Consider the following 27,263-nt stretch of genomic DNA (forward strand, 5'->3'; position numbering starts at 1 on the left):
TTTAGCTGCAGTGCAGGCAGATGAGTGTACACGCAACAGCCTATATAACTGTGTAAATTGTGTAGATTAATCAATTTGATCAAGTGAGTCGTGTAATCTGTGAAATGATGCCCATCCCTACCAGCTGTATAGATGTATGTATCCATCAGTAATATAACTGGGGTGCGTGAGTTTCTGTACCAACCACACACCCGGTTCCCAGAAGTGGGCCAGTGATTCCCCAGTGTCTCTCCCAGTCAGCTTGTCCTCGTTGCCTGGTTTGACTGGGCTGCTCCACTGGCCGGTGACACAGCATTCCCACTGAGGCCTGAGGGTGGCTGACGGTCCATTCTGTGTTCTTCATGTCACTGCTCCAATATTCACACTTCCATCTCCACCCAGTTAACCGGGTCTTCAGGGTTCTCCTCTTCCTGAACTGTGTAACCATGATGCCACAACACCTTGTTGTTCAGCGGTACCATCTCATGAAATCTGCACTCAGTCAATCTGCAATTTATCAGTTCAAGAGGAGTATTATCTGACTTCAATATGACACTGTTTTTGTCTCAAACTCCTGGGGAGAACCTTGGGCTTAAAGTCACAATGAAACGGCATTTTGAGAGCATCTTGCTTCCTTAATTTCATGTTTTTCCTGTTGAAACAGGATACTGGGGCGGGGCATAACAGAGTGATCATTCAAAAGTGTAAACCAATGGGATATCAGTTAGAGAGAGAAAGGCTGATTTATTTGATGGTAGGAGTGGGAATGTTAAAAAAACAATGCGCTTTTTTCCAGAAAGTAAATGGAATTTTGATATAAAACTAAAAGGAAAAATATATTTTTTTGTAAATTTTTTGACATTTATTTAAATAGGTGTATATTTTGCCATGGGCTATTGGCTAACAAGGTGAAAAAGTCATTTTTCATTTCATTGTGACTTTAAATAAGGAGAGTAGAACGTTGTTAACTGAAGTGGAAACATCCATGGATAACTGACTAGGTCAGACATGAATCTCAGTACAAAAGAGATCTATATTTGTGACACTAGTCATTGCATCTGGGATGTTTTCTAATGCAACACTTCTGGTAGTAGTCCTTTGGTGGTGGTGGTTTTTGCCGTGGCTCTTCTGCTCATTAGAGCCTCCCCCTCTCCCCCTGGTGGTTAGGTGCGGTATCGCCGGGAGCACGCCTCGGGCCGACAACTGCCCTTCTTCCCACTGCTGGAGGACCTGATGAGGGATGTGTGTGACGGCACTGCGCTGCTCACCGTGGTCCACTACTACTGCCCAGACCTCATGAAGCTAGAGGGTATGCTGTGCTTGCATACACACACACACTCACGCTCACACTCACACTCACGCTCACACTCACACTCACACTCACATTCACTCACTCACACTCAGTCACTTAATACTCAGCTAAATTTCAGCAATTATCAGTTCCCTTCAAAATTATTTTCTGTAAAGAGCACAAGACCTTTTTCCCTAACGTGTTGAATGTGATATCCATGTGCGATGCTATTCTGGTCGGTTGTACATGGCTCGCTGTCCCAGTCCACTGTGACATTTATAGCCAGCAGGTCATGCAGTTGTGTCCCGAGCTGACCCTCCCTGTGCCTCTCTGAGCAGATATCTGCCTGAAGGAGGTGACCTCCATCGCCGACAGCCTGTACAACATCCAGCTGCTCAAAGAGTTTGCCAACGAGTATCTGAATAAGAGCTTCTACCTGACCACAGAGGACATGCTGTACTCGCCGCTTGTGCTCAAGGTAGAATTACTGCCATTTTGATAAGCAGTTACAGTACTATTTAAACATAACATGTAGTGCAAGAAGCCAACTTTGTCATCCTCCACTCACAGTGGCTGCTAAATACCAACATTCACCTTCAACTCTCACTATTTTACCTGCTAACCTGATGTTTAGAATCGGACTTAAATTTGGTTGGTGTTAATTCTTGACCTACCTGGTATTACAGCACAGTTTAACAGAATGGGCATCCTTGGTGGCATTTTTGTTATTTTTCAAGTTTTATGATGATCAGGAAACTGCATCCAAGTGTTTCTGAAATGTTGGCTGTGCTCCCTTTGCAGCACAATGTGATGGTGTTCATCGCTGAGCTCTTCTGGTGGTTTGAGACTGTCAAGCCAGAGTTTGTCCAGCCCAGAGATCTCCAAGAGTTTAAAGATGGTAGGCATCACAGTGTGAATGTTATGCTCTTCATATCAATACTGTCTCAAATCGCTAAACAACTGATGACCAAGCATTTATTTATTTTTTTACTGTTTTACGAAATATTATGAAACGGCATCCTTGGTTTCAGGGTCATGAAACTTCAATTCAAGCAAAACATGAAAAATCCCCAAATTGGAATTGTAAGGTTTTTACACAATAGCAATCTAATGGATGATAAGCATAACTATTTTTGTCCGTGTCCATCTGTACCAGTCCCTCAAGGTGGATTAACTAAGGATTAACTAACTGACTCTGTGGCTACAGAGAAATGCATGAAGTAGTATTTTACTGAAGTATTAAATTAACTAAGAAACTGACATTTTTCTTCATGGCTGGTTGTTAAGCGTTAATTTAGGTATAAACCCTGTAAGATTTTGGAGTAAAAGGTTCATCTCTACATGATGCAAATTTGCATTTAAAATGCCAGCCACTTTTTTGGGTCAACCTTCCTGTCAAAATGAAAATTTAATTCCAGCCAGCGTCCCAGATTCTACTTTTCTGTTGACAAACACCCTCAGTTGGCCCTTGTAATTTTGATCCACACCTCTTCCCCTTCCCTCTCCCAGCTCGAGCCATGGCTCAGCCCAAGAGTGCCCGCCCATCAGTGCCCATCTCCAACGCCACCAAGCGCAGCTTCCTGGTCAGCCCTGGTGTTGCTGAAAGCCAGAGCAGCCCTGAAGTCTGTAACAGGTACTTCCTGCACCCCGAAGACTCTGACCCCCTGTAAGTCTCCTCTCACTTTCCTTCTCATTCCATCACACCATGCTCCTGTTTCTCTACCAGTTAGCCATCTTCTAAGGATGGGTAGATATGCAGCAGTGTTTGGCTTCAGAAGTGTTCTGAATTTGTTCTCAATGCAGCGAATCACCTTATTTGCCGTCTCATTCTCATGTGCCCTCCACTTTTAACCCTTTGTCTTCTCCTTCACTAAATTTAACAATGATATGCACAAAGTCAGGCTGACTCTTGCATTGCCTGTTTGCCTGTGCGTGCAATATGAGTGCAATATGAGTGCCTGTGTGGAAGGGTGAAAGATTAGGCTAGCTAGCTGAAGGGATTACATGAGACCTGTTACTCTGATAAGTAATGAACAGTGGTAGGCAAGAGTCGGTTGGATGTTATCATGCTGCTTGCTTGTCTGTTGAATTATATGGCTTTTACTGTGTCTGTGTTGAAAGATAATGTTACAACTTGAGCTGGTGTGTGGAGCAAAAGCTAACTTTCTATTGGTTTTAATTAATCCGTGAATTGGCCAGTTCCAGTCAAAAGTGTTGGCCAATCTATTCTCCTAATAGTGTTTTGGATGGCAATCCTGATTGCACCTGCTAGAAGACTTGCTATTGGAAGTCTTATTACACAGTGTACAGTGTAATATCACTTAAGGTGTGGTATTAAAACACCTAACTGATTTCAGTTCTTTGTGGTTTTCAGTAAAGGGGGTCCATCATTCAGCCCTTCCCACCCACTCCTGCCCCTGAGACAGAGGCAACAAAAGCAGCAAGGAGAGGATGGTGCAGGTAATGACAACAGTTCAGCCACTTTCTAAAACAAGCTTCACACAGTTCATGTGTGTTGGCAGAAGACTTAAGTTCAGGTTCATTTGTCAGTATAGTCGTGTCCAACTGTTTAATAATAAGCTGTTTTTTGATATTTGTGTTTTATGCTTCCTGATTGGTATCTGGTTTGTGTTTCTGGTTAGGTCTAAGAAACCGTTCCAACTCCCTGACTCAGATGGAGGGACAACCCCGAGGCTCTGTCGTCGCTTGGCCCGACAAGAGGCAGAGGTACCTAGATATTGTACATTAACTAGACAAATTACATTTTCGAAAAGAGATGTGTGTGCTAACCTGTTGTAGGACTCTTTCTAGTAGCACTCCATCCATAGTTCTGTGAAGTTGAGAAGAACAGAGAGCTTTGCTTTAAGTAATAAAAACGAGCTTTAAATAGTTATAAATACAATTGATGGAAATTCTCCCAAGTTTAAGTCCACTATTTCTATCCATTTGTGGGCATGGACATGATATGGCCTACAAACAGTAATGTTGCCCTGCCACTATCAGCAAACATCCATTCTAGAAATTAAGGACTAAAGGACTGAATTTTGAAATGGAAAATGTGTTGGAACTCTGTCTATATTGTTCTGACATAACTGATGAGGATTTCTCCATGCTCTCTCTCTGCAGACCGATGTCTACACTGAACCCCTACATGTTCCACGCAGCCACAGACAGCGACGCCGACATGGCTTCTGGCGACAGTGTGAGTCTGGCCCGCTCCATAAGCAAGGACAGCCTGGCCTCCAACGTAGTCAATGTCACACCCAAGCACCAGACCTCCGGCCACCAACCTCCACAGGCCGCCACACGCAGAGTCAACGGCCATAGCCTCCTGGGCAATGTCAACATGGAGGATGAGGAAGAAACTGTAGTGGCAGTCACCAGGACTGATGCTTCCGCCATCCCCAAACGGGTTGACGGGACGCAGGCAGCTGCCGCGGTCGGACCCAAACCTTCCACTGAGTCCAAACCTGCACCGGATAGCTTTTACCTAGAACCACTGATGCCTGCCGTGCTCAAACCGGCCAAAGAGAAGTCTGTATGCCTAAATAAGGAGGAAGAGTGTGGAGAGGTGCCCCGGTCCTCAGGGAGGGGCTCTCTACGCCGAGGAGATGGTCCTGCGGCAGCTGTTCGTAGGAAAGCCCCCTCCAGCCTGAACCGGACCTTTACCCCTTCCAGCGAGGAGTTTGACTTGTCGACTGAGTCTCCCCAGGGCCAGGAGACATTCAGGCCCGTCGTCACCAGCAGTGTGGACCCCTCGTCCAGAGAGCCAGCCGGGGGTTTCTACCTGCACTCAGACTCTGAGGAACCAAAGCCTGGCCAGGGCCTGGAGCCTGAGCTGGAGGAGGTGGATGAGGAGGAAGAGGATTTGGATGAGGCCCTCACCACTAAGGACACCAACTGGCCCAGGAAAACCTTTGATGAGGACGATGAGGAAGAAGAATCGGCCAAACTCCAGGAGGACATGAATGTGAAAGAGCACGAGGACAAAGACAAAGACAAAGACAAAGACATGAATGGTGGCAGTGGGCGCTCCAGCCCCTGCCTCAGCACCCACTCCCAGGCCAGCAGCATGGCCAGTGGCAGCATACGGATGACCTCCTTCGCCGAGCGCAAAGCCCACCAGCAGCGTTTCGGCAGCAACCATGACCTACGCTCCAGTGCCTCCAGCTCCCAGAGGACCACCCCGGACGGCTCAGAGTGCAGTGGGCCCCTAGCCTCCTCCTGGAGGCTCAAACGGGACCAGAGCCCCTCCTCACCCTTGGGAGGGGGCAGTCGTACAGGCGACGGTAGTGGTGGTGCTAATGTGCTAGCTTCAGAGCTTGTCCAGCTCCACATGCAGCTGGAGGAGAAGCGACGGGCCATCGAGCACCAGAAGAAGAAGATGGAAGTGCTGTCGGCTCGTCAGAGGCAGAAGCTGGGCAAGGCTGCCTTCCTGCACATTGTCAAGAAGGGTGGCGGCAAGAGTGACACACTGCCCAACCCGCTCAAGGCCGACTACTCCAAAGACGAGCTCAACGGTGAGAAAGGAACAGCATCTAAAGATGACTTGTGTGTTGACGCCCTGAGGGGGGACAAAGAGGTGGAGGCGGCCGCCCCGCCAGGTGCCTTAGAGACGGACAAGAAGGGCAACAGTGGAAGCTTCTGTCTAGACGAAGAGCTGGACCTCAATGAGTGCAACCGCTCCATCGAGCTGTTGAACGATGCCATTGGCAGCATCCAGCAACAGATGATGCAGCTGTCGCTCCAGCAGGAGACGTTAATGAAACAGAATGTACAGTCCCCCCCTGGTGGAACCCCACCTCCTCCTCCCACCAGCGACAAGACCAATGACTGTAAGGTTCGGGCAGCCATTCACTTTGTGGAGCCCCTTTCCGCTGCAGCCACCGCCCCAACCAGGAAACCCCCCAAGCTGACCTCAGCCCGAGGCTCCAGATCCAAACCTTCAGAGCTAAAGATAGCCAAGGAGCAGAGTCGGCAGGGCTCCAGGGCCCTCACCCCCACCCAGAGTGGGATGGAGACGCTACCCCACCCGAGGCAGTTAGCTGGGGGCAGGTCCCCCAGGGCCGAGCAGCCCGACACCCCTAGCCCCAGAAACCCCATAGCAGGAGAGACAATCGACAAGCCAGGCTCCGGCCACGTTCGGAGCGCCACTTTCCGGCTTCACGACGAGGCTAACATACGCCTACCGACCCGAGTGGACCCGGCGGCTGTGGCTGCCCCAGAAGTGTCCTTTGATGAGTGCCTGTCCAGTACCCTGAGAGAGTCTGAGCTCAATTCCTCAGACGGTTCAGGGAAAGAGAATGTGCCGTCGGAGGAGGTGCAGCGTAACAAATCCCACCTGATCGAGGTGGATCTGTCAGACCTGAAGGGAGAGGAGAGTGTCCAGGACAGCACCACAGAAGGGGGCGATGGAGAGCAGAAGTCTGTCATGGGCTTCTTCTTCAAGGTAACACCTTGGATGAAAATGAAGATTGAATTACTGTAGTATTGATAGGTTTTGGTAGGTTGTGTGGAATGTGGTTGATGGATTGAAGTATAATTTTTATAAATTGCAGTGGTCCCATGTCGAGTAATTCCCTTACACTGTTCAGTAAATAGTAGTAAAATACATGAAAAGAGAAGAATTCTGTACCTCTGTTTTTCTCATGTTCTAGGATGAGCAGAAGGCGGAGGATGAGCTGGCTAAGAAGAGAGCGGCATTCCTGCTGAAGCAGCAGAAGAAAGCTGAGGAGGCTCGGCTCCGCAAACAGCAGCTAGAAGCAGATTCAGAGCTCAAACGAGACGAAGCCAGGTAACTAATTTTCTCCACGCTTCACATCATGATTCAGATCAGAGTTTCACACAGTTGTACACCTGACAACATCACAGCTGTTGACACCCAAGTGTTTCTTTTTCATTGCCAGACGTAAGGCCGAGGAGGACCGCATGCGTAAAGAGGATGAGAAGACACGGCGGGAGCTGATCAAGCAGGAGTACCTGCGGAGGAAGCAGCAGGAGATGTTTGAGGAGCAAGGCCTGGTGAAGCCCAAGACCCCCAAGACCCCCAAGCCCAAGCAGAAACAGAGACCCAAGACTGTATTCAGAGAGGAGTCCTCCAGCGACAATTTCTCCAAGTGCTCTTCTTCCACACGTAAGATTACGCATCCGAGTCGTTCAGTTATATCATCTGTTTGACAGTGAGCTGAAGCTCCATTCCTCTTTACGTGCCTCAACACGGTGCACTCCATTGAGTTGCCAAGGCAACAGAGTTTTTCCCACTGAGCTATGGGGCTTATTGGCTGACTGTCGTTTCACTGAGGGGCATTTTTATTTTTTTGGTTGTAGTGACTATACAGCATATTTTCACTCGAATAATGATAACAATAATGAATACCAATAATGGGGATTGATATTTTTATTTAATTTTAAATTGTAATTAATTTAAAAGATGGTCCTTTTGTTGTGTTCATTATTTGTTCAAAAAATTGTAGCTTAATTGTAACAATTACAATCAGGTCCCTGCTACATAACACACAAGGGCTTGGAAAATGCTTGTAATGTGATTTTATGCCTTTACTTGTTGTCTCCTCTTATTCTTTGACCCACATTGTCTGTGTGGGCAAGTCCTACACAAAAACCAGTTGTTGCAGGTCAAGCAGTTGTCCATACACTTAACTGACTGGGCCAGATGTGAGTTCAGCATTAGAATATTACGTGAAGGGAGTGAGCTTTTGGTGCATCGCCTGTCTGTTCAATCCAAATAACTATTCTGTTTTTACTGAAATTATTACAATGCCTACAATTATTAATCCTGGCAATCTCAGAAAATGAGCAACAGTCATATTTACTACTTACCATCCAAATAAAATACAGATGAAGGCATAAAATACAAGAAGATTGGCACACCTTGGCTCACACTTCGTACTGAGACAAATGTTGGATTGTTATTGTAGTAGACATTCGGAGACATTCACAATTTCAATACTGCTAATGTCATACACACAAGCTTGATGTTTTTCTCTGTCTCTGCAATGCAACTAGTCAGCTACAGCGCCCCTCTGGATTGCTATCACCAATGCATGTTATTATTGCAACACTGAAGGAGTTTTACCGTTCACAATACAGCCGTTGTAATTAGATATTTACACATTTTTGCTGACAGTGGGCATATTTTCATCAGTGCGGCACAGAAAATTGGAATTGTCTATGCAGGAAAAACCCTGGTGAACTGAGGAGGATCATAACATTTTTATAAAAGGTATTAATTGATCTTCTCCGCTTTATGTAGCTGACAACCTGAGCAATGCCCAGTCAGGCTCCAGTCTGTCCCTGGCCTCCGCTGCCACCAACGAGGCTGACAGCGTCAACTCTGGAGGAGCTGGCTCCCAACGGTAAGTCACTCACTGTGTGTGTGTGTATGTGTGTGTATTTGTTTTTTAACCTTGTGAGTGTGCTTCCAAGAATTTGTGCATTTGTTAATGTTTTGGTGTGGCAGTATTTATTTTTTCATTTTCTGTGTACAAAGACTGTCTCCTGTCCTCGTCATATTTGCTGAGCCAAGACCTCGTGTCGTTGTGTTTTCCAGCTGTGACTCTGTGGAGTCGTTTCCAGGAAGTCGTAACACCAGTCGAACTGCAGAGAGAGACTGGGACAACGGCTCCACCGCATCTTCCATCACTTCCATGGCTGAATACACTGGTCAGTGCACAGATTTTATTCTATTATCTTATTTCTTATTTTCAGCTATACTCAGCCTTGTTAAGCCTGTTTTCATCATTACCCTAGAATGCATTGCTTGCAGGCCAAAGAACATAGCCAGTTACTTTCACTGTTTTACCAGACAAATATAATTTCAGAATACAAAAGAACTTTAAAACAATGGCTAGTTTTCTGCCAGAGTGGCTGGTAAAACTTGTGAGCTGCAGCCAAATTTTCCAGCGTTTGGCTGTTGGCTGGTGTTAATTTCACTCCCTGATTATATGTTACATAATACTTAATTTAGTATGGCTGAATTGGCTTTTCTCCTTTAGGTCCTAAGCTGTTCAAGGAACCCAGCGCCAAGTCCAACAAGCCAATCATCCACAATGCCATCTCCCACTGCTGCCTGGCTGGCAAGGTCAACGAGCCGCAGAAGAACCAGATCCTAGAGGTCAGTTCTTTGCCTCAGATGTACCATCTTACTATTTGGTTTATAGTATTTTTAAAGAAGTTTGGTGGGCCTGGTCATTTGAAATGACACTCAATGTAGCCAAAATTCAGTGTAAATGAACTCTGTAGCAGAAAGCCAGAGATAGTCACTCCATTGATTTTTTTGGGAGGAGGGTTTTGGGGGTTGCAAATTCTTAAAACTTAACAGTGTTTTTAATCTCTTAACCAAATAAGGTTAACTGAGCATGCACACTCTTTTCAGCATCAATTACACACATTCACACACAGGAACTGATGTCCAGCAGCTGCACTGGAGCGACTGAGGGTTAGATATTTTGCTCAAGGGCCTTTTCATCTTCATAGTAGTTGTTGAGAGAAGGGAGTATTTCTTATTCACTTTACCTGCCCAGATTTTCTCCACCCTTCCAGGATTTGAATCGGCAGCCTTCCGGTGACAAGCCGGCTTCACAAACCTCCTGAATGTTACATTAATGTGAAATTTATGAATGTTTTTCTTATCTCTGCTCTCCCCGTTAGGAGTTGGAGAAGTGTGAATCCAACCACCTGATGATCCTGTTTCGCGACGGCGGCTGCCAGTTCCGGGCGCTCTACTCGTACTTTCCCGACACCGAGGAGATCCACAAGCTGACGGGCACAGGACCCAAGAGCATCAGCAAGAAGATGATCGACAAGCTGTACAAGTACAGCTCGGACCGCAAGCAGTTCACCGTCATCCCCGCCAAGACGGTGTCGGTCAGCGTGGACGCCCTGACCATCCACAACCACCTGTGGCAGGCCAAGAGAAGTACTGTGCCAAAGAAGAGCGGAAAATAGCAGGCCGTTTTTTTTTTTGAACGCTTCATTACCCAAATCATCTTACCCCCATCTTGCTCGTTTCCTGGATAGACTGCATTGATGCCCACAGCCAAGCTCACCGTCACGCTCGGTCTGGAAACCTACTCAGGAGAGGCCACGCCTAACGGACATGTGGTCGCCTGTAGGTGGAACCAAGGCAGGGATAAGAGCAAAGGTATGTGCGTGTTACCGGTGGTCTTAGGGGACTGGTGCTTGCAAAAGGGAATGCCAGCTGAATTTACTACAATATCCTCTCCCTGTGATCTCAGTGTGATCTGTTCAGGTTCTGTCGGTCCGGCTCTGTTTTTTCTACGACGACCACGACTCAAAGCATGTGGCATTTTTCTCTGTCTCTCTCTCATATGTGGTGGGTTTTTCATTTTTACATGAAGTATTTATTGGTTTGGCACTGTCATGGTCGAGAGCTCAGCTGCAGCACTAAAATCCTTCCCCTCCCTCTCCGGTCCTTGAATGCCCCTCTTTTGGACAAAAGGGTGGGTCCATTCCACTACAAAAGGAGGGGAAATTGGGGATTTCTATTGTCCCTTTCAGAAATCTGAAGCGAGGGACCTGTGTACAACCCTTTAGGACTATCGGACTGTTCTGCTGTCCCAACAACAACAATCTCTTCAGTGTGGACTGTCTAATCTGTTAAATCAGGCTGGCATTGCCAATTTTGCCTCACCAGGGATTTCCAAATCTGCTGCTCTGAACTGTCTTCTTTTGTCACTGGGAGCTCCTCCCGTCTCCCTCCGACATCCGTTGGCCTTTTTCACGCATCGTGGTACTATCGTCTATTTATTCAACCGCTTTTTAAAACTAGACGCTGATCGTGTAGCACTGGATATGTGTATAGCAAAAAAAAAAAAAAAATCTAATGATGGTTCATTTTAAATACTCAGCTTTTATTCGTTGAAAACATCCTTTTAGTGAGGGTGTGGAAAGAGGGTGAATGATAGGCTTTGGTACAGAAATGATGCTTTTATGTTTTTTTTTTTTGTCTTATTTTTTTTTATTATTATTAAAGCAATGTGGTAAAGAGTTTGAGCTGATGTTATGTGTTTTCATCATAACAGGAATTCTCTGATGTTTAGAGCTTAGTTGTGTTTTCTCTCTCCACTGGGCACTCTTGAATTGTCCTGTACAAAGGTGCACTCATGAACACGTGTCGAAGGCTTCTTTCATGCAATGTACTCCCAAATCCCACCCCCGCCCCCCCCACACACTCCCCCTGTCCCTCCCTGAGTGTTTTTGTCAGCCTGTCCCATCTTAACCCCCCTCCGAGAGCCACATTACTCTTGTTGTGAAGAGTGTGTGTGCGCTGCGCTGTAACCGGTTTGAATGACAGTATTTGATATATTCACCATGGGGTTACTGTGTGTCTGGGGGTCAGTTATGTACCGACATTAAAGAACATTCCTCCAAGGTGTTAACAAACACTGCCACATTGTCTCTCTCTCTCTCTCTTTCTCTTTCTCTGTCTCTCTGTTGTTCAAAATCCAAGTGCTTTTTTAGAAACCATGTGTTGGCCTCAAGAACAACCAGAAGTGTTGCACGTGCACTTTACTTGCTGTTTGGGAGGGAGGGGGGGAAAAGTGGACTTCACCTTTTTTGAATGGGCAGACAAAACTAGGTGTGAACTAATGAACATGGTATTGTTGTTAAAACTGCTGTTGTGCACTCCTAAAAGGCAACCTGTGTGGAACTAAACCAAACACTAAGATTTAATACTGACCAGTAAAACTGAAGGGCCTCCATTGATACTACTGCTGTCTCCAAAAACAACATAGAATACTTGATTTATCATTTGCTGCATTTTGATTATTTTTTTTTTTTGGGCAAGGGATAGATCTTTTATTGTATGTGAGCGTGTTTTATGTTTACTAAAAGATTGTATTGGCATTGGTCACCATTTTTGTTACACTAGTTGTACTTTTCATCCTTGTTGATTTTATCTTTGATCCCATACCATCTATTTATTTTAAAAAGGAAGCACTGAAACAGAATAAATTTTCCAAGTAAATAAAAACACATTTTCATTTTTATTCTTTTCTCATGGCTTCATTTGTCTGTTTTGTGGGACTCACCGTTTCTTTTTTTCTGTTGCTGCTTTGGCACCACACCGGTTTTAATCTTTACACAGCAGCTCACCAAAGTAGCATGTTTTCATAAAGGAACTACTGCTGCATCCCTTCACGTTTTTTTTTTATTTAGTTAAAACTAATGTCAGGGTTGCATGCATCTCTTCTTAAACAAGAGCTTAAATTTATAATTTGACATGACGCACACATGTATCACTGCAAAATCATCCTATTTAAGTAACCTGAGTTTACAGGCAGGACATCTTCAGGCCTCCCTGGGTGCTAACTGCCTCCCACTCTACCAACCAACTGGAACAGCAGGGTTTAACGCCTTAACGCCAGCACTCATAACCATGGCAAACTGCTGCAGACAGAAACTTGCACCTGCCATGGCAACAGTGTTTTGTTTTTTTCACAGCTGGTGGTTCAGGTGAAGACTCTCAAACTGTTACTCTAGGTCGTTTACTTGATATTTGATAATAGACCTGCGTCTATTTTGAGCCACATCTGGGATTGTTCACCATGAAAGGTAAGTGCGTATTGTAGTTATCCCATGCTCATATTTGTATGAGTTGATGAGATGTTAAGATCGAAGCTCATCCGATCCCTCTGTATCTATACAGCTCTTGATCCCGGTCTTGTTTTGTTGTTGGTGTGTGTGTCTTCGGGCCTCGGCCATGCCTGCACAGCAGATGGACAAACTTTGATCTGCCTGGAGGTTCCATCGAGTGAGTGTTTTTGGTTTGGTTAAAATATTTGATGTATAAAGCGAAATTATAAGTAGACTTTCAAAGATATGAATGTAGGTCAGGGTATATATACCGATATATTGGCCTTTTATTAAATATCGGACCTCTCATATGATGGAGGTTCCTCCCTGACCAAAGCTACATATGAACCGTTTGTAAAACCTGCAATGAAAATGTTTTTATTCCTTTAATTGTTCAAGAATGTTTTTTTTGCAAATGAATTCTTCATTTAAAGCCAGTAATGTATCCCAGAGTTTCACTACCATTGAGAAGGCCTCAACCCACCTAAAAGAATTTCATTAGTCTGGGTTTCAGTAGAGTAAAACTCTCTATTGAATCCCAGACTAATGAAATTCTTCATTCTATCCCATGGTCTTAATGTTGTTTCAGAGGCTTTTCCACCCTGCCAAGAATAAAATCCTGGTAAATCCTGTATTTTTTTTTTATTTCTTGGGCACGAAAATGGTCAAGTTTTAAAGATACTGAATATCGGCACAAATATTGGCTATCAGCAGCTTCAGTAAAAAGACATGAGTATCGGCTTTCAAAAAGCTATATCGGTCAAATCCTACTATAGGTCACTGAAAATACAGCGGTGGCCATTGTAGAAGTCGCTGTTCATGCATTTATCCCACATCTACCCTGTACTATTAGTACTGCAGACAATTATTTCTTGAATGTTATACAGTAGAATCAATTTAGCGTATTTTAAAACAAAATTTTAGTGCCTCAACTAGTTACCAGACCATTCCTTGTAACTTCTCAAGACTGGAAAAAAAGCAGCAAAATGTGTTTTTCTGGGAATGGAGCCAAAGTGCAGCAGTAGGTCATCAAGCATGCAGTACAGAGTGGGAATTCTACATCAAGTGTCCGTTTTCTTGTAACAAATCTAAATATTTGTCTTATACATGTAATACAGTGGCTTCTGTGATCTCAGGTTGTCTCTATGCAATAACATGATACTGTATTTCTGTGCTCTTAGCTTTCAGCCCTGGTTATTTGTCCCTGGTGATGTTGCTGAAGGACGTCGGAGAGATCAACTCCTCTGCGTTGCACAGCGACAGCCTCGTCTCCGTCTCCAGACTCACCATCAATGGCGCGAATATCACAGGAATCGTCCCTGGAGCCTTCGCCTCCCTCCGGAACCTCCAGAACCTCAGCTTAAACCAGAACGCCCTCACCCAGATCGACCCGAACTGGTTTGGCGAGCCAGCTGTCCTCAGAGACCTCAGCCTCACGGAAAACCATATCGAAGTCCTGGAGGAGTCCATGCTTCGTGGGCTCATTGGCCTCGCTAGGCTGAACCTGGCTAAGAACAGGATCAGAGCCATTGATCCAGGTAGTTTCAGCTTCCAGACCGGCCTGGTGGAGTTGGACTTGTCTGGGAACAGGATGACTCGGGTCGCGCCTCAGGTCTTCAGGTCTCTCAGCTCTACCCGGATAAGACTAGATGGGAACCCGTGGGACTGCTCCTGCGGGGTAGAGGACTTTGTTGACTTCCTCAAAGGTCTGTGTGCTAGAGAAGGGCGGTGTGAGACGGGAGGGGAGCGAATGAATAGTCATTTACAGAAGAAAACGAGTCAGGTGTTTGAACCTCATGTCTCTCCTGTCCTCAGATCTTCAGAACAGATCTCTGCTGGAGAGGGAGATGGACGTGACCTGCAAGACTCCTGTGACCCTGAGCGGCGAACCTGTGTGGAATGTGTCGGTGTGCGCGACCACACCTCCGTCACGACCCCCACCGGAGACCACACCTCCGTCACGACCCCCACCAGAGACCACACCTCCGTCACGACCCCCACCAGAGACCACACCTCCATCAGGACCACCACCGGAGACGGAAACCCCCGTTCACCCCGAGCCCACCGATACGCCCATCACAGTGCCCACGCTCATCGGAGTGATTGGTACATCTGATTGATTGATTGATCTTGAGTCTCAGTTTGATATTTAAAATTCTTAAAGATCCAGTGCAGTGATTTCAACTCAGGCAGGAAAAGTTTGATGTTGATTTCTAACACAATGAGCATTTATTTCAGTTTTTGATGGTTAGATGGTACAAAGCTTGTAGGACTGAGTGAGAGCCAAACCTTCCACTAGAGGCAATATTTCTATCTTTGGGGAACAAATATCCATCCAGTGGTGGAACTGCAGCACCCAAGAACAATGGAGGCACAGAGATTATGGCTGGTTTGGCAAGTAGCTGGCTGGCTGTTGTCTGACAGACTATGGGGCACCTCATTAACTATGCAGACTGTCAACCAATCAGAGCATTCAATAAAACCTGGGTGTACGTGACATCATTTACACCAGGAAGTAGATTGGAATTGACTCTGTTGACAACCAGAGGGAAAGTTTTTCAAAGGATTTCCACAATGCTGACAGTTATAGTAATTTGGGTAACTTTACATTAACAGGATAAATTATACCATGAAATTGAGAAATACAATTCTTATTGCACTGGACCTTTAACAACCAATGGAATCAGAAGTAGAATATTGCCAGGTATCGAATGCATAATAATTGCATAGTATGTCTGTTGTTTTCTCTGACATCTCCTGTTGCAGTGGCCCTGTGTGTGCTGCTGTGTGTGGTGTGTTTCCTGGCAGTGCTGCACAGGAGGAAGCGAGAGAGGAAAACCGTGATGCCCGGACCTCCAAGAGAAGAGAGAGAGAAGTCAGAAGAAGACAGTGGAGCAAGACATCCAACATCTCCACAACACGCTGAGAAGAGAGACCTGACTGAAACCTTTCACTGGGACACAGAGGTAGCTTGGAGGAGTCCTGTTACTGGAGTCAGAGCAAAGTCAGCCAATGCTGTGCTGTCTACATCCCCTTTTTGTGCGGCTGTGAAAGATCAACTCGGTTTACAGACTAAGATAGAGGGTCCATCAGAAGACACAAAGAACTCAGCTGAAGGAAACCAGAAAGTGGAAAAAGAGACTGAAGAGGTTGGAAGAAGCCAGACAGAAAAAGCTAAAGTCACAAATGAAACGATTGAGGAAGAAGAGAAACATGGTGGTTCTGGAAGACGGCAAAATGCAGACAAAAATACCGTCAACGCAGAAACCGTACCTTACTTTAGCATCGGCACTGACCAGTACAAACTAAACCCTGAGCTCAACAAAGGTCAGTACCCTGATGGTCCAGGTCAAAGGTCACAGATGGGTAAAGTTATGGGGAGGATCTCCACCTGGCCTCCAACTTTGGTTCAATGGCAGGCAAGATGCAGCATTAAGGCTCGGGAGGAGGAGGGGCCTGCTCTCTTCCGTCTTCCATCCACCATGATCGTGCCAAATGCTCCATTAGAGTTCAAAACTGAAACCGAGGAGTGCCAAAGTGAAATGGAGGCGGTGGTAAGCAAAATGGAGAAGCTTTCTGGTAATGACGCTTTGGAGGGAGGCGATCAAACTGCTATTCTAGGAGACACGCCTGAGGAAACTCACATGCCGGACTTATTAACTGCTTCTCCAACCCAAGACCCAGATCCACTACAAATGAAGGAACTTCTGATAGAATCAACACGGTCCCAGTCACGCCTGGTCACCTCTGACACAGATCGTCAAGAGATTTTCACAGCAACAGAAGTTGTTTGTTCAAAACCAAATGATGAGACCGCAGAGTCCAGCTCATATCACGTAATCACAAGCTGTTCCCCATTCTGTGAGGCGCAGACTCCCAGCCAGACTGACCCGAGTCAAGATGAGGAGCTGAGCCACGATCCTGAGGAGATCACGCACCAAGATCCAGACTCTGCGGGACAAATCGGTGAGGAACAAACTGAGCTCAAAAATCTGAATCGGGCCCAACTCGGTCAAAATCAAGACCCCGAACCTGAAGGAACCAGACACATCAGAGAAAGTCCTGCAAACCAGAACGCCACAACAAAGACCAACAAAAAGGCAGAATCAATAAATGAACCAAAGCGAGCGCAGACAAGAGAGAGCCATAGCAGCAGCAGCAGTCAGAGCGGAGAGCAGAGAAATCCTGGCGGCTCAAAGGCTCCCTCTGCTGGAGCCTCTCCAGGTGACGAGAGTCTGCTGTGCAGCAACGAGTACGCCTACATCGACCTGCTGCACGAGGTCGTCCAGAACCACGGCCGCTGGACCAGAGAGAGATGGAAACAGACGCACCTCAACAAGCAGCGCTGCAAGCCACAGGGACAGGAGCATTAGGTCAGAGAGGTCAGGTGCATAGGGAACTTAGGAGGGGAGTTGCTTAACATCGCCTTTTCTTTGTCTCTGGAGAAATATAGCATGTCTCAATATTGCATTAATTTAGGATCACTGATATCTGAATTATTTCTCCTAAATCCCCCCTTAGGAGCAATAAAGAGATGCACATGAGAGTATACATCTGCGTTCTTACATCATTGTAAGAAGTGCAAGTCGAGCCAAATAAGAAAAGCATATCATCTCTTTTGTAGATGACTACACTCACAGATTGCTGAGAGATTTCTGAGAAGTCTCTCATTACTGACCCATTAGAGACTTAGAAGAGACTGAGTGCATATTAAGACGAAAGAGAAACAAAATGAAAGAGCTGACTGAGACAATCCAAAGGTTGTTTCTCAGCAGCAGAATTTAAATGAGGAAATGGCCAAAATCTCACACTGATTTTAAATGAAATCATCTACGTCTAGAAGTAAATGAGAAGAAGAAGAAGAAGAAGAAGAGATTTTTATTATATATTTAGGATATTGCTTTCCTCTGGGAGTTCTATTAAAAAAATCAAATATAATGTAAGTTAACATTACAGTTAACTTAAAGGAATGTAAAAAGGTTTATTTTACCTGCTTTCTGTATAGAAACCAAAAGGAGAGGAGAGCTGCAGTATTTGCAATATGCAGTAATCTTTGTGACCCACACTGTGTGATTATGTGTGATAATAAATCAATCCATAATCATGTCATTGATAATTGTCTTTTTTCCTGTGATAAGGGTGAATAATACCACCCTGATTGAATGATTACTGGCAGTGTTTAAAAAGTTTAATCAAGCATCTATCTGCTTAATGTTATCAAATGATTGTCTTTATATTCATCAAGTTGTCATTTGAAGATTTGAGATGAAATAAAGAGGAGATTTCATTCAATATATCCGGCTGCATGCAGCATTTATTTGTTCATATTTTACATGTAGCGAAGTACACTTACTTCTTATAAGAAATAGTACAAAATGGATCAACCCCTTCGACAATGACTTAAAAACATGATCGGGTGAAAGTAAACATAGGCTTTTTGATACACCTAGAGGACATGCATGGTCCATTCATGTAAATACACAGTATCAAATGATATGGTTCCAAATTACAAGCAGTTGACGTGATAATGATTTTTTTCTAGCCGTGGGATGTCTCACTGTCCAGCTAAATGTACAAAAACATGTCTTTCTTGGCAAGCTGTATATCAAAACATGCTTTTTGTGTTTACATGCCCCTTGTGGTGTTACAGTACAGACAGTAGGAGATCTGAAGTGAATAGTAAGATTATTTCCCAAAAGGAGGATGGCCTTTTGGGGGTTGAAGGTTTGTCAGAGAGACGTGACGACCCAAGGAAGACGTTGAATGAATGGGATTGTACACTTGCTTATATCCTCCATAGTGGTCACACACACACTCTCACTCATCAGTTCCCCTGTCCTGTAAACTGCCCGTCTGAGGGGCGCCGGCTCGCATGAAGCAAAGTAAAGAAACAAATACATTTTAATGGGACACTTTACAAAAACACACACTGTAAAACATCCGAGAAATGCTGATGTGGATTCCTCCAAAACAAAAACACTGTCCTATCATTTATCCATTCTGACATTGGCAGATCTCATTCAAGAGACAACAATCCATCTGAGATTACTTTCATATTTCTTTGACAAATTAAAAAAAAAACAACACACACACACCAAAATAAACCTGGCTAACAATGGCAAGCTAATCAAAACTGCAAATGCACTACATGGTACCGCACATTTGACTATCTTGGTTCATAGGAATGGTTGAATACTGCCTTGTATAGATTCAGGTTAAAGGGTCATGCTTATGCTCTAGACGTCCCAACAGAGCTTAGTGCAAAAGTAGTTCAAGTCCTCTTTCCTTTTTTATCGTACAGCATAGACCAAAAGGAACTGAATACCAAACAACGAATATATAAAGTTATTATTTACAGTGATAAAACAAGACGTACGGCTCAACGATGATAAATGATCACCAAAATGATCTCAAATGAAGATTAAATACTGCACACTGACACTGCTTTATGCACAAGGTGTGGCCTGTACAATTTGGAGAGGAGAACACTTAATTCTCAGGTACCGTCGACAGAACTGACTGTCGCTTTCTGTGCAAAACTATTAGGCTACCAGTCATTCTGCAACTTACATTCACAACCGTTAACTATTATGGAACTGGATTATCATGATATTCAGAATGCTTCTTCTAGACAATCCCCGATGAATTCAAGTGGACTAGAGTAAAATAGAAGTAATAGAGAAGATGCTGCAACATGGATATGAAGAAAATACATACTGCATAAAGTTTGATAAGAACATATTTACAAAGAAATAGAGTGGACAAACGCATGGCACATATAGGGGATATGGTTTGTGACACTTATAATAATGGAATAAATTACTAATATTCACTCTTCTACAATAGCTGAAAAAAATGTTCAGTGTCCAAAACAACACAACAGTGAAAAAAGGCTCACAAATCTAATATGGCCAATAAAAGTGTCCCTACACAGTGTGTACGTTCACAGATGACATATTTAGTTGTAAAAAAGAAAAGAAGAAAAAGTTTGTGCTCATAGAAGGGAATTAAAAATCTTAGAAGAGAAAGAGAAATACTGAATGAACAAAAAACTTTTGTATTAAATAAAAAAAGTGCACATGTACAGTAATTTCATGATTAATGCTTGAATATCTACTAAGAGTCATGGCATATACCCCATATCTTTAGAAAACATTATGATTGTTTTGATCTGGTGGATAATATGTGGAGAAGGGTGTAGTTGCCCCTAGATTCTGACCTGGTGTCAGTTTTGCAATTTCCCCAAAAAATAGTTAAGATAAGGAAAAAGGGGCGCGGGGAAGCTGAGCCTTAGTCGGGACACGAGGACAACTTCACCCCCCTGAGCACGACGATGTGAAATGACCTCACATCCTGTCCGAACACAAACTTCCTCAGACCACCAGTCACGTGACCTCTCCCGAAATGAATCGAATCTCTTTAGTCCTTTGGTTGGTTCACCCGACTGAAGGGGGAGCGTGCTGCCGGTCTGTTTCCGCCGACTGGTCCGCGTTTTTTTTGTTTTTTTTTGTGTTGTTTTGCGAGGGCGATGTCTGTTAGTAGGTAGGTGTGTGAGGGGGGGGTAAGGGGTTGGTGACGAGGCACTCTTCATGCATCCTTCTGTAGCAGCTCGGTGGGAAGCGGGACGTCCTCTCAGGGGTCGTCTTCCGGTAACACAGATCACGTCGGGCCTCGGGCCGAAAGACACGTTGATGCACGTTCTCTATGGACTGTTGTTTCTCGGCCCAAGGCTAGACTTCATCTGCGTGAGAGCAACGAGCCCCTATAAGTCTGGGCGGGGCTTGTAGGTAAGGGTCGGGGTCTGGGTCTCTCTCCCCCGTTACGTTTACGGGGAGGGGGGGGGGGGGGGGGGGGGGGGGGTTCAGAGGTGGGTCTCGTCCCTCGTCTCTGTGCCAAAGTCCTGCTGGTTCCTGGTGCCACGGGACTGGCCCACAGGCGCATCGTCTGGCATGTGTGCCAACGGGTCAGACCGGATAATATACCTACAGAGGAACAATCAAGATCATCTGTCAGCATGGAGCAACAGCAAGCAGAAAAATAAATTGCGATATTAGCTACATTTTATTCTGCTGTAGTAATCACAAATGACACGGCTTGCTCATCACAGTTTCACAAGCTCTCCATCCAAATGATATTATTTGCACTTTGTAATGACATTTTTAAATTGTTGTTTACATTCTAGCAAGCCTAAGCATATCGTCCCATCCCTAGTAGCAAGGGCACTGATAATAATAGCAGCCTAAATGCAGCTCTTCATTGGAAAGAATGAAACAAAAATTTTATATTATACATTTACATGAGGTATGCAGGTATGAGAGAGAGTGAGGAGAATTATCGGTGAAAGACAGACATCGCTAAACTGAATCCCTCATCTGAAGGGCAAACATTAATCAAAATGGGAAACACTGCAGTCTAATTTGCTGTCAAAATGCGTTTTTTTTTTGTTTTTTTTAGATGGGAAGGGGTGTTTGTGCTTTACCAATCACAAAATGTGCTCTGGTAAAGCTCAACTGTGCTTCCAAAAACACAGAGCGAGTAAAAATACAGTATGTGCGTTTGAGGCAGAACTAATTTTAGAGGACAATTCATCCTTGTCCAAATATTGAGGGGAGATGCCGCCCTGTCTGCCTGCAAATTTGCACCTATGGGACCAAGTTTCAACATAAAGTACAGTCTACCAGCCGAAATAAAAAGAGGAACAGGGCTGCTGCTGGGTCTTACACGATGTCGTTGAGCTCCAGCATGGTGTCAGGCGGAGGGTTGATGAGGACGTAGGACAGCGTGTTCTGGTGGTCGTTCATCTCATCTGCAACAGAGAGACAGAAAAGACCTTCACAGCTGCTCCGGAGCCCTCCCTGCAGCCTCCTCCATTACACACTACATTAGCCAGGAAATGATCCCTCTAACCACCGGAGATAAAGGACTCCTTCATTCCCAGCCTTGCAGTCAGGGGAGAGCAAAGTCACCCATGTACAAGACCAAGTGGTGAGAAAATCTGAGACAAATCGTTATAGAAATGATTTGTTTCTAGTCTAGTTCCAAATGGGCATGATGCTTGTTACAGCTGTTAATGTGATAACTTCCCATTGATGGAACAAACAACTAAGGGGATAAAAAATTGCAGCTACTAGTGTAATAATCCTGTTAATGTAATAAATTCCTATTAATATAATAAAAGTTGTCTGCAAATTGTTATTGTGTTAATGGTTTAATACGTTTATGGGAAGTTATTACATTAACAGTTGTAACAATTACATTTTGGAAGTATTTAAGTGCTTTGACAATCTAGGCAAGATTAATTAAACAAACCATAGAAACTTTGGGATGATATCAATTACTATATTGCATTGACCCTGGTGCTGATGAGGTCTTACGTTTATATTTTGTTGACTTTTTCTCAGTCATCAGTAGGCAACTGACCATCCTAACATTCATTCCCCAAATAAGTCTCACACAGTGTGTGTGTGTGTGTATGTGTACGTATTGTAAGTCACTTTGGACAAAGCATCTGCTAAATGATGTAATGTAATGTATGTGTGTGTATGTGTTAATGTATGTGTTAATGTACATGTATGTGTGCGCTTGTGTTAATGTACATGTATGTGTGTGTGTGTGTGTGTTAATGTACATGTATGTGTGTGTGAGTGCGTGTTGATGTACTGGTATGTGTGTGTGTGTGTGTGTGTCCTAAGTGCAGTGTCTGGGGCGGCTCCTACTTGCTTGGTTGGGTGATGGAGGGAGGAAGGTAAAGGAGGGCTTGTGCGTCTCCATAACAACCCACCTGTTTGTGGCCCTTTATAAAGCCAGGCGGGGTGGAAGAGAGAGAAGGGCTAACCGTTACTGACAGGGCGTCTGGTTCGGGGGAGGCCCATGCTGCCTGCTGCAAGCGCACTCCATGCGCGGCTTCAAAAAACGGAACCAACATGCAGACAGCGTCCGCGACTCCGCAAAACATATCGCTCTCCATCGCATTCCTTTTGTCCTGCGCATTCCAGACTAGGACCAACGGACGGACTGGTACGGCGCCAGGGTTGCCATGCCAACGAACGACACTCAGCCCCCACAACCCGCCCAGAGTTAACGTCGGACGGACGGACGGACGGACACACCCACAGACATAAAGGACATGCTCCAGCATCCGTCAGACTGGACCAAACGCAGTGCGACTCAAACCAAACTGAGAGTGAAGCAAAACACATCGGGAGTGTGGGAGCGGAAGGGGTCAATCTACTGTGGGATCGTCCTGTATGTGCGAGAGGCTGAAAATCATCACGTCTTTTCTGGATGGGGTGAAAAAAACGTTTGTGGGATTTATGTGAGTGAAGTTTAGCTCTGTACTCGGCACATGAAACACCCTGTTTTGACGTTTTTCCCCCCTGAAATCTACACTTCCTTACTGTGGAATTCCCAGTGTATTTAATACGGAATAAGTTCTTCTGTAAATTGACCTTCCACACACAGACATAATGCTTTCTGCTCCACTCTTAAGCCAAACTCGAATGCCCTGCAGTAACCACAGTATTCTAGCCATGTGGGAAGTCACCTCAAGTCAACACAATGCAGAAAAAGACTGGAGACAGAGATAGTAGAGAGAGAGAGAGAGATGTAGAGAGAGAGAGAGACAGACTGCTGATCTACCACTCATTCTGGGCAGGACACACACACATACACACACACGCACACACACACACGCACACACACTCATGCAGTATAGTGGCAGGACTGTGATCAACCTAACCTGACGGCCTGGTCCCCTCTGTATACGGATGCTCTGAAATGTCCTGCAACTCTAAGCAACGGGAGCACTGTTAACTTCAGTGGCCCACTTTGTTTATTTATATAATAAACTTGCAAATATATGTTACTATCCAAAACACATATGCCAAACTGTGTGAAAACAATCTTTCACAAATGAGTCAAAGGCTAGTGCTTATGGATAAAATTCAGTGCGCTATTATTCTACAAAGGAAGCCGGTGAAAGGACACTTCCTTTCTCCACAGATGGACGTGACCGCCCACATGTTGGACATGAGTTGTATATACGGCACACAAATTACCTTGCAAATATCCTAGATTTACTCGATTCATGACATCGCTCGCAGTGAGATTAGAAACATCCTCTACAAGCCAAAGAGGGAAGGTAAGGAGAGAGTCGGGGAGAGAAGAGAAGAGAAACACACAGAGAGAGAGAAGAAAAGAAAACGATCAGGCAGGCGGCAAATGCATTGGCAGTTTTCAAAAAGAAGTCTAAAAAGTGAGAATGCAAGAAAGCCGTGCAGTGATGTGCGCTGAAGAAAAAAGTGAGCCTTCACACAGAATCACCTCCACATTATTCCACCGTCACATTTCTGATCCTTTCAAAGTAATCCTCAGTGACATTCGTGGCTCTAATTAAGATCTTAAACTTTTGGATTTTCTACTCAAAAGGCATTTCATTGACGTGTTGCATAATATTTGGCGAGGGGAACAATGCTGGAACATGATTCTGTTTTTTGTTTTAAAGAGCGTGAAGCTGTTGGGAGAGAGAAGAAGCTGAGATTAAAAAAAAATTGAAATAGAGAGACAAAAAAGTGAGAAAGAGATAAGAATGCAGACAATTGTCTGAGATCAAATGCAAATGCTTCGAGGTTTAGTGCTCCTGCATCCTCATGCATGAAGGGTTATGCACATCCACATGGTGTTATGATCATGGTTTTGAACTGGCATGTATATGTTATGGAACATGGACGAACCTTGATGAGAGTGTAATGCTAGTGGGAGAATGAGGTTTTGTGAAGGTTAATGGTGAAGTTGATGGAGTATGATGATGGTAATGACGCCTCTTGAACTTTTCAAGACCCATAGCACCCCATCAAAACAGGCAATTAGATGAGACACAGTGATTGGAACGCAGATTGGAGTTTTAAACATTTTTCTCAGAGGTAGAGCTGCTCTCGAGGCAGAAATAATCTCATTGGTTGAGATAAAGAACCACCAGAAGTCCATTTATTTCCTACAGAGCTAAGCAACTAGAGAAACAGACAGTCAGCAAGCTTGTCAACCAAAAAAAGTCGGGCATGGCTAAACTTTTCATGGTCATTGGCTGTCAACAGTCAATCAGATTTCCGCTTCCTTGTTTCACTACCGATGTGATGTGAGTTCCCATTATGAATGCATGCCTCGTTGGGGTCGATGGTAAGCTCTGAAGTCATATTTTGCTCTTTTTTCCTGTTTATTTTCAGTAATCCTACCTAATTAGTGGTGGCTGGCTATCAAAACAATGTTGAAAGGCAACACCAAAGCAGTGAAAAATACATGATTTGCCTGTACTGGGTCTTTCCCAAAGTACTAACTTACAAAATACCTGAAAAAAATTGCTTGCAGTGTGAACGTGGGGTCAGTAACGTCAGACTGAAGCCCAGTGAAAAGGCGAGGCGTAAGAGAGGAGCTAGCTAATGTTATGAAGCCTAACACTTGCTACTACCTGAAAATATGCAATGTAGTCATACTAAGTAATCTAGGTTACCTAGATAGCCTATCTGACCTTCCAAGATCATGGATGCCATGGTCATGAATAAATGAAAAAAAACACGAAGTCACTGCCATTTATATTTTTAACTTCCTTCTTTGTCATTCAAGTTTGCCTGTAAGCAAATGTTCACTCTGAAAAACTGTGGTTCTCTGGCTCCGCCCACTGAGGTTTAACTCAACCAATGAGATTATTTCTGCCTTCAGAGCAGCTCTGCCTCCAGGAAATGTTTTATAACTAAAACTCCAATCTGCGATGGGCATAGTAGAATTGCATTATCATAACAATCATTTTCAAAAACAACATGACTAATTGCAATTATATAATTTACATCAACTGCCTTGACTAGATATGGCCAGTAATGAGAAAGTTGTGATAAATACTGTATATAGTCATTAAGCTGTCATAGTCTTGCCATTCAAGATATTCATATATTAAAACCATTAATAAACCACATTTTTGTTTCCATAAAGCGTCTACTTCTCCTAACAAAGCAGCTACAGCACAACTCCCTGGCCCTGACCTCAGCCTGGTGCCACTGGCTGTCCTACTCACCGTATCCCACGGTGGGCAGGCCCAGGTGCTTCATGCGGTTCTTCACCAGCTCCGACAGCTCCTGTCTCTCAGAGCGCCGGTACAGGTTGAGGCGCTGCTGGGAGATGCGCTCGGCGCGGCTGGCCGGCTTCTTCCTGCTCAGGCGCCGCGCCCACTGCATGCTCTTCTTCCTCAGCAGCGGGTGCTCCGACTGGTCGCTGGTGGTGGAGTTTCGGTGGGCCGTCTTCTCCTTCCAGGACTCGCCGCGCTCACGCTGCTCCTCGCCCTCCTCCGCGTTGATGGACACCTGAGACTGGGAGGGAGGGAGGGTGGCGGTGTTAATGCTGGATCCTGTGTGTGTGTGTGTGTGTGTGTGTGAAATGGGGTGTGAGTCATCAAAAAATGAATAGCAGTGTTGTTTTTTTTATAGAAATAGCTGTCTGTATCACATTAAAAATACATTTCTGGCTTTTACACATTTATAAGAGGTATTTTAGAGAGCCAGTCCTGATATGTTAATGGTTTCAGCACTTCTTTAGAGTGCTACTGCATTATGAAGATGTGATCGTTCTGAACTTTTTATCACAGGAAAATGGCAGTGAGGTCCTTTTTTTTTTTTTTTAGCATTGCATGCTTTCAGCAGGGAGTGACAGCTGGCAAAATCAAAGACAAGGAGGTTTGGATCTTACCTGTGCATAACCGTCTTTGCACTGGGAACAAGAGAGGGACAAACCAAACAAATAAACACATGAAATGAAAGATGGGCGCATCCAAAGCAAGCAAAACCATTAAAATTCACAGAAGCCGGCACATAGAACAGTAAATATGTTGTATTTACTTGGAAAAAGGGTGGGAAATTAACATTAACCACCAATGGTACATTTCTGGCTGGTGGCAGGTGAGTTTGTCCACTCTACCAGTCACTTTCTAGACAACTACTATTTAGAGGTTCATTCTTCATTCTATTTTAAGAATTAAATTGGCTGGTAAAATAGTGAAAGTAGCTGGAGGATTTTGAAATCCATCACAAATTGTGTCAGGGAGACAAAAAAGTTTCTTCCCCTGCTCGGCAAAACATGTAAATAATAACAACACATAAGCCAATGATGCAGCTGACGCATCATTAAAATGAGCAGCGACTGATGATCACAACAGGAAGAAAAAAAGCCCGAACACAGCAGGAGCAGATAAGCACTGAGGGAAGAGGAAGAGAGAGATGCAAAAAGGAAGGGGGGATGATAGAATGTAGGAAGGAGGAAAAACAGGGGGAGTAGAGCGGAAGAGAGGCAGTGAGGAAGGAATGACGAGCAAAGGATGGAAGGAGAGGATGGAGAG

At 44.6% G+C, this 27,263-nt stretch overlaps 2 protein-coding genes across 2 annotated transcripts in view; one reads left to right on the forward strand and one right to left on the reverse strand.

The window, feature by feature from the left end:
• camsap1b (calmodulin regulated spectrin-associated protein 1b) overlaps positions 1-11,299 on the forward strand; it is a 28,518-nt gene extending 17,219 nt beyond the window's left edge. Inside the window, exons 7-19 of the mRNA XM_078285092.1 lie at positions 1,147-1,288; positions 1,609-1,748; positions 2,072-2,168; positions 2,780-2,936; positions 3,645-3,730; positions 3,913-3,997; positions 4,397-6,719; positions 6,928-7,064; positions 7,177-7,403; positions 8,541-8,643; positions 8,838-8,950; positions 9,283-9,401; positions 9,938-11,299. Of these exons, the coding sequence (XP_078141218.1) occupies positions 1,147-1,288; positions 1,609-1,748; positions 2,072-2,168; positions 2,780-2,936; positions 3,645-3,730; positions 3,913-3,997; positions 4,397-6,719; positions 6,928-7,064; positions 7,177-7,403; positions 8,541-8,643; positions 8,838-8,950; positions 9,283-9,401; positions 9,938-10,234 (4,026 nt within the window). The 3' untranslated portion in view covers positions 10,235-11,299. The remainder of the gene's footprint in view (positions 1-1,146; positions 1,289-1,608; positions 1,749-2,071; positions 2,169-2,779; positions 2,937-3,644; positions 3,731-3,912; positions 3,998-4,396; positions 6,720-6,927; positions 7,065-7,176; positions 7,404-8,540; positions 8,644-8,837; positions 8,951-9,282; positions 9,402-9,937) is intronic.
• A 6,886-nt stretch (positions 11,300-18,185) lies between these two features.
• kcnt1b (potassium sodium-activated channel subfamily T member 1b) overlaps positions 18,186-27,263 on the reverse strand; it is a 54,575-nt gene continuing 45,497 nt past the window's right edge. The window contains exons 27-29 of the mRNA XM_078285081.1: positions 25,950-26,241; positions 21,608-21,692; positions 18,186-20,868 (exon numbers count right to left, since the gene is read on the reverse strand). Coding sequence (XP_078141207.1) covers positions 20,748-20,868; positions 21,608-21,692; positions 25,950-26,241 — 498 coding nt within the window. The 3' untranslated portion in view covers positions 18,186-20,747. The remainder of the gene's footprint in view (positions 20,869-21,607; positions 21,693-25,949; positions 26,242-27,263) is intronic.

The sequence above is a fragment of the Centroberyx gerrardi genome, chromosome 8 (assembly GCF_048128805.1).
Source record: "Centroberyx gerrardi isolate f3 chromosome 8, fCenGer3.hap1.cur.20231027, whole genome shotgun sequence".
Classification (NCBI taxonomy): Eukaryota; Metazoa; Chordata; class Actinopteri; order Beryciformes; family Berycidae; genus Centroberyx; species Centroberyx gerrardi.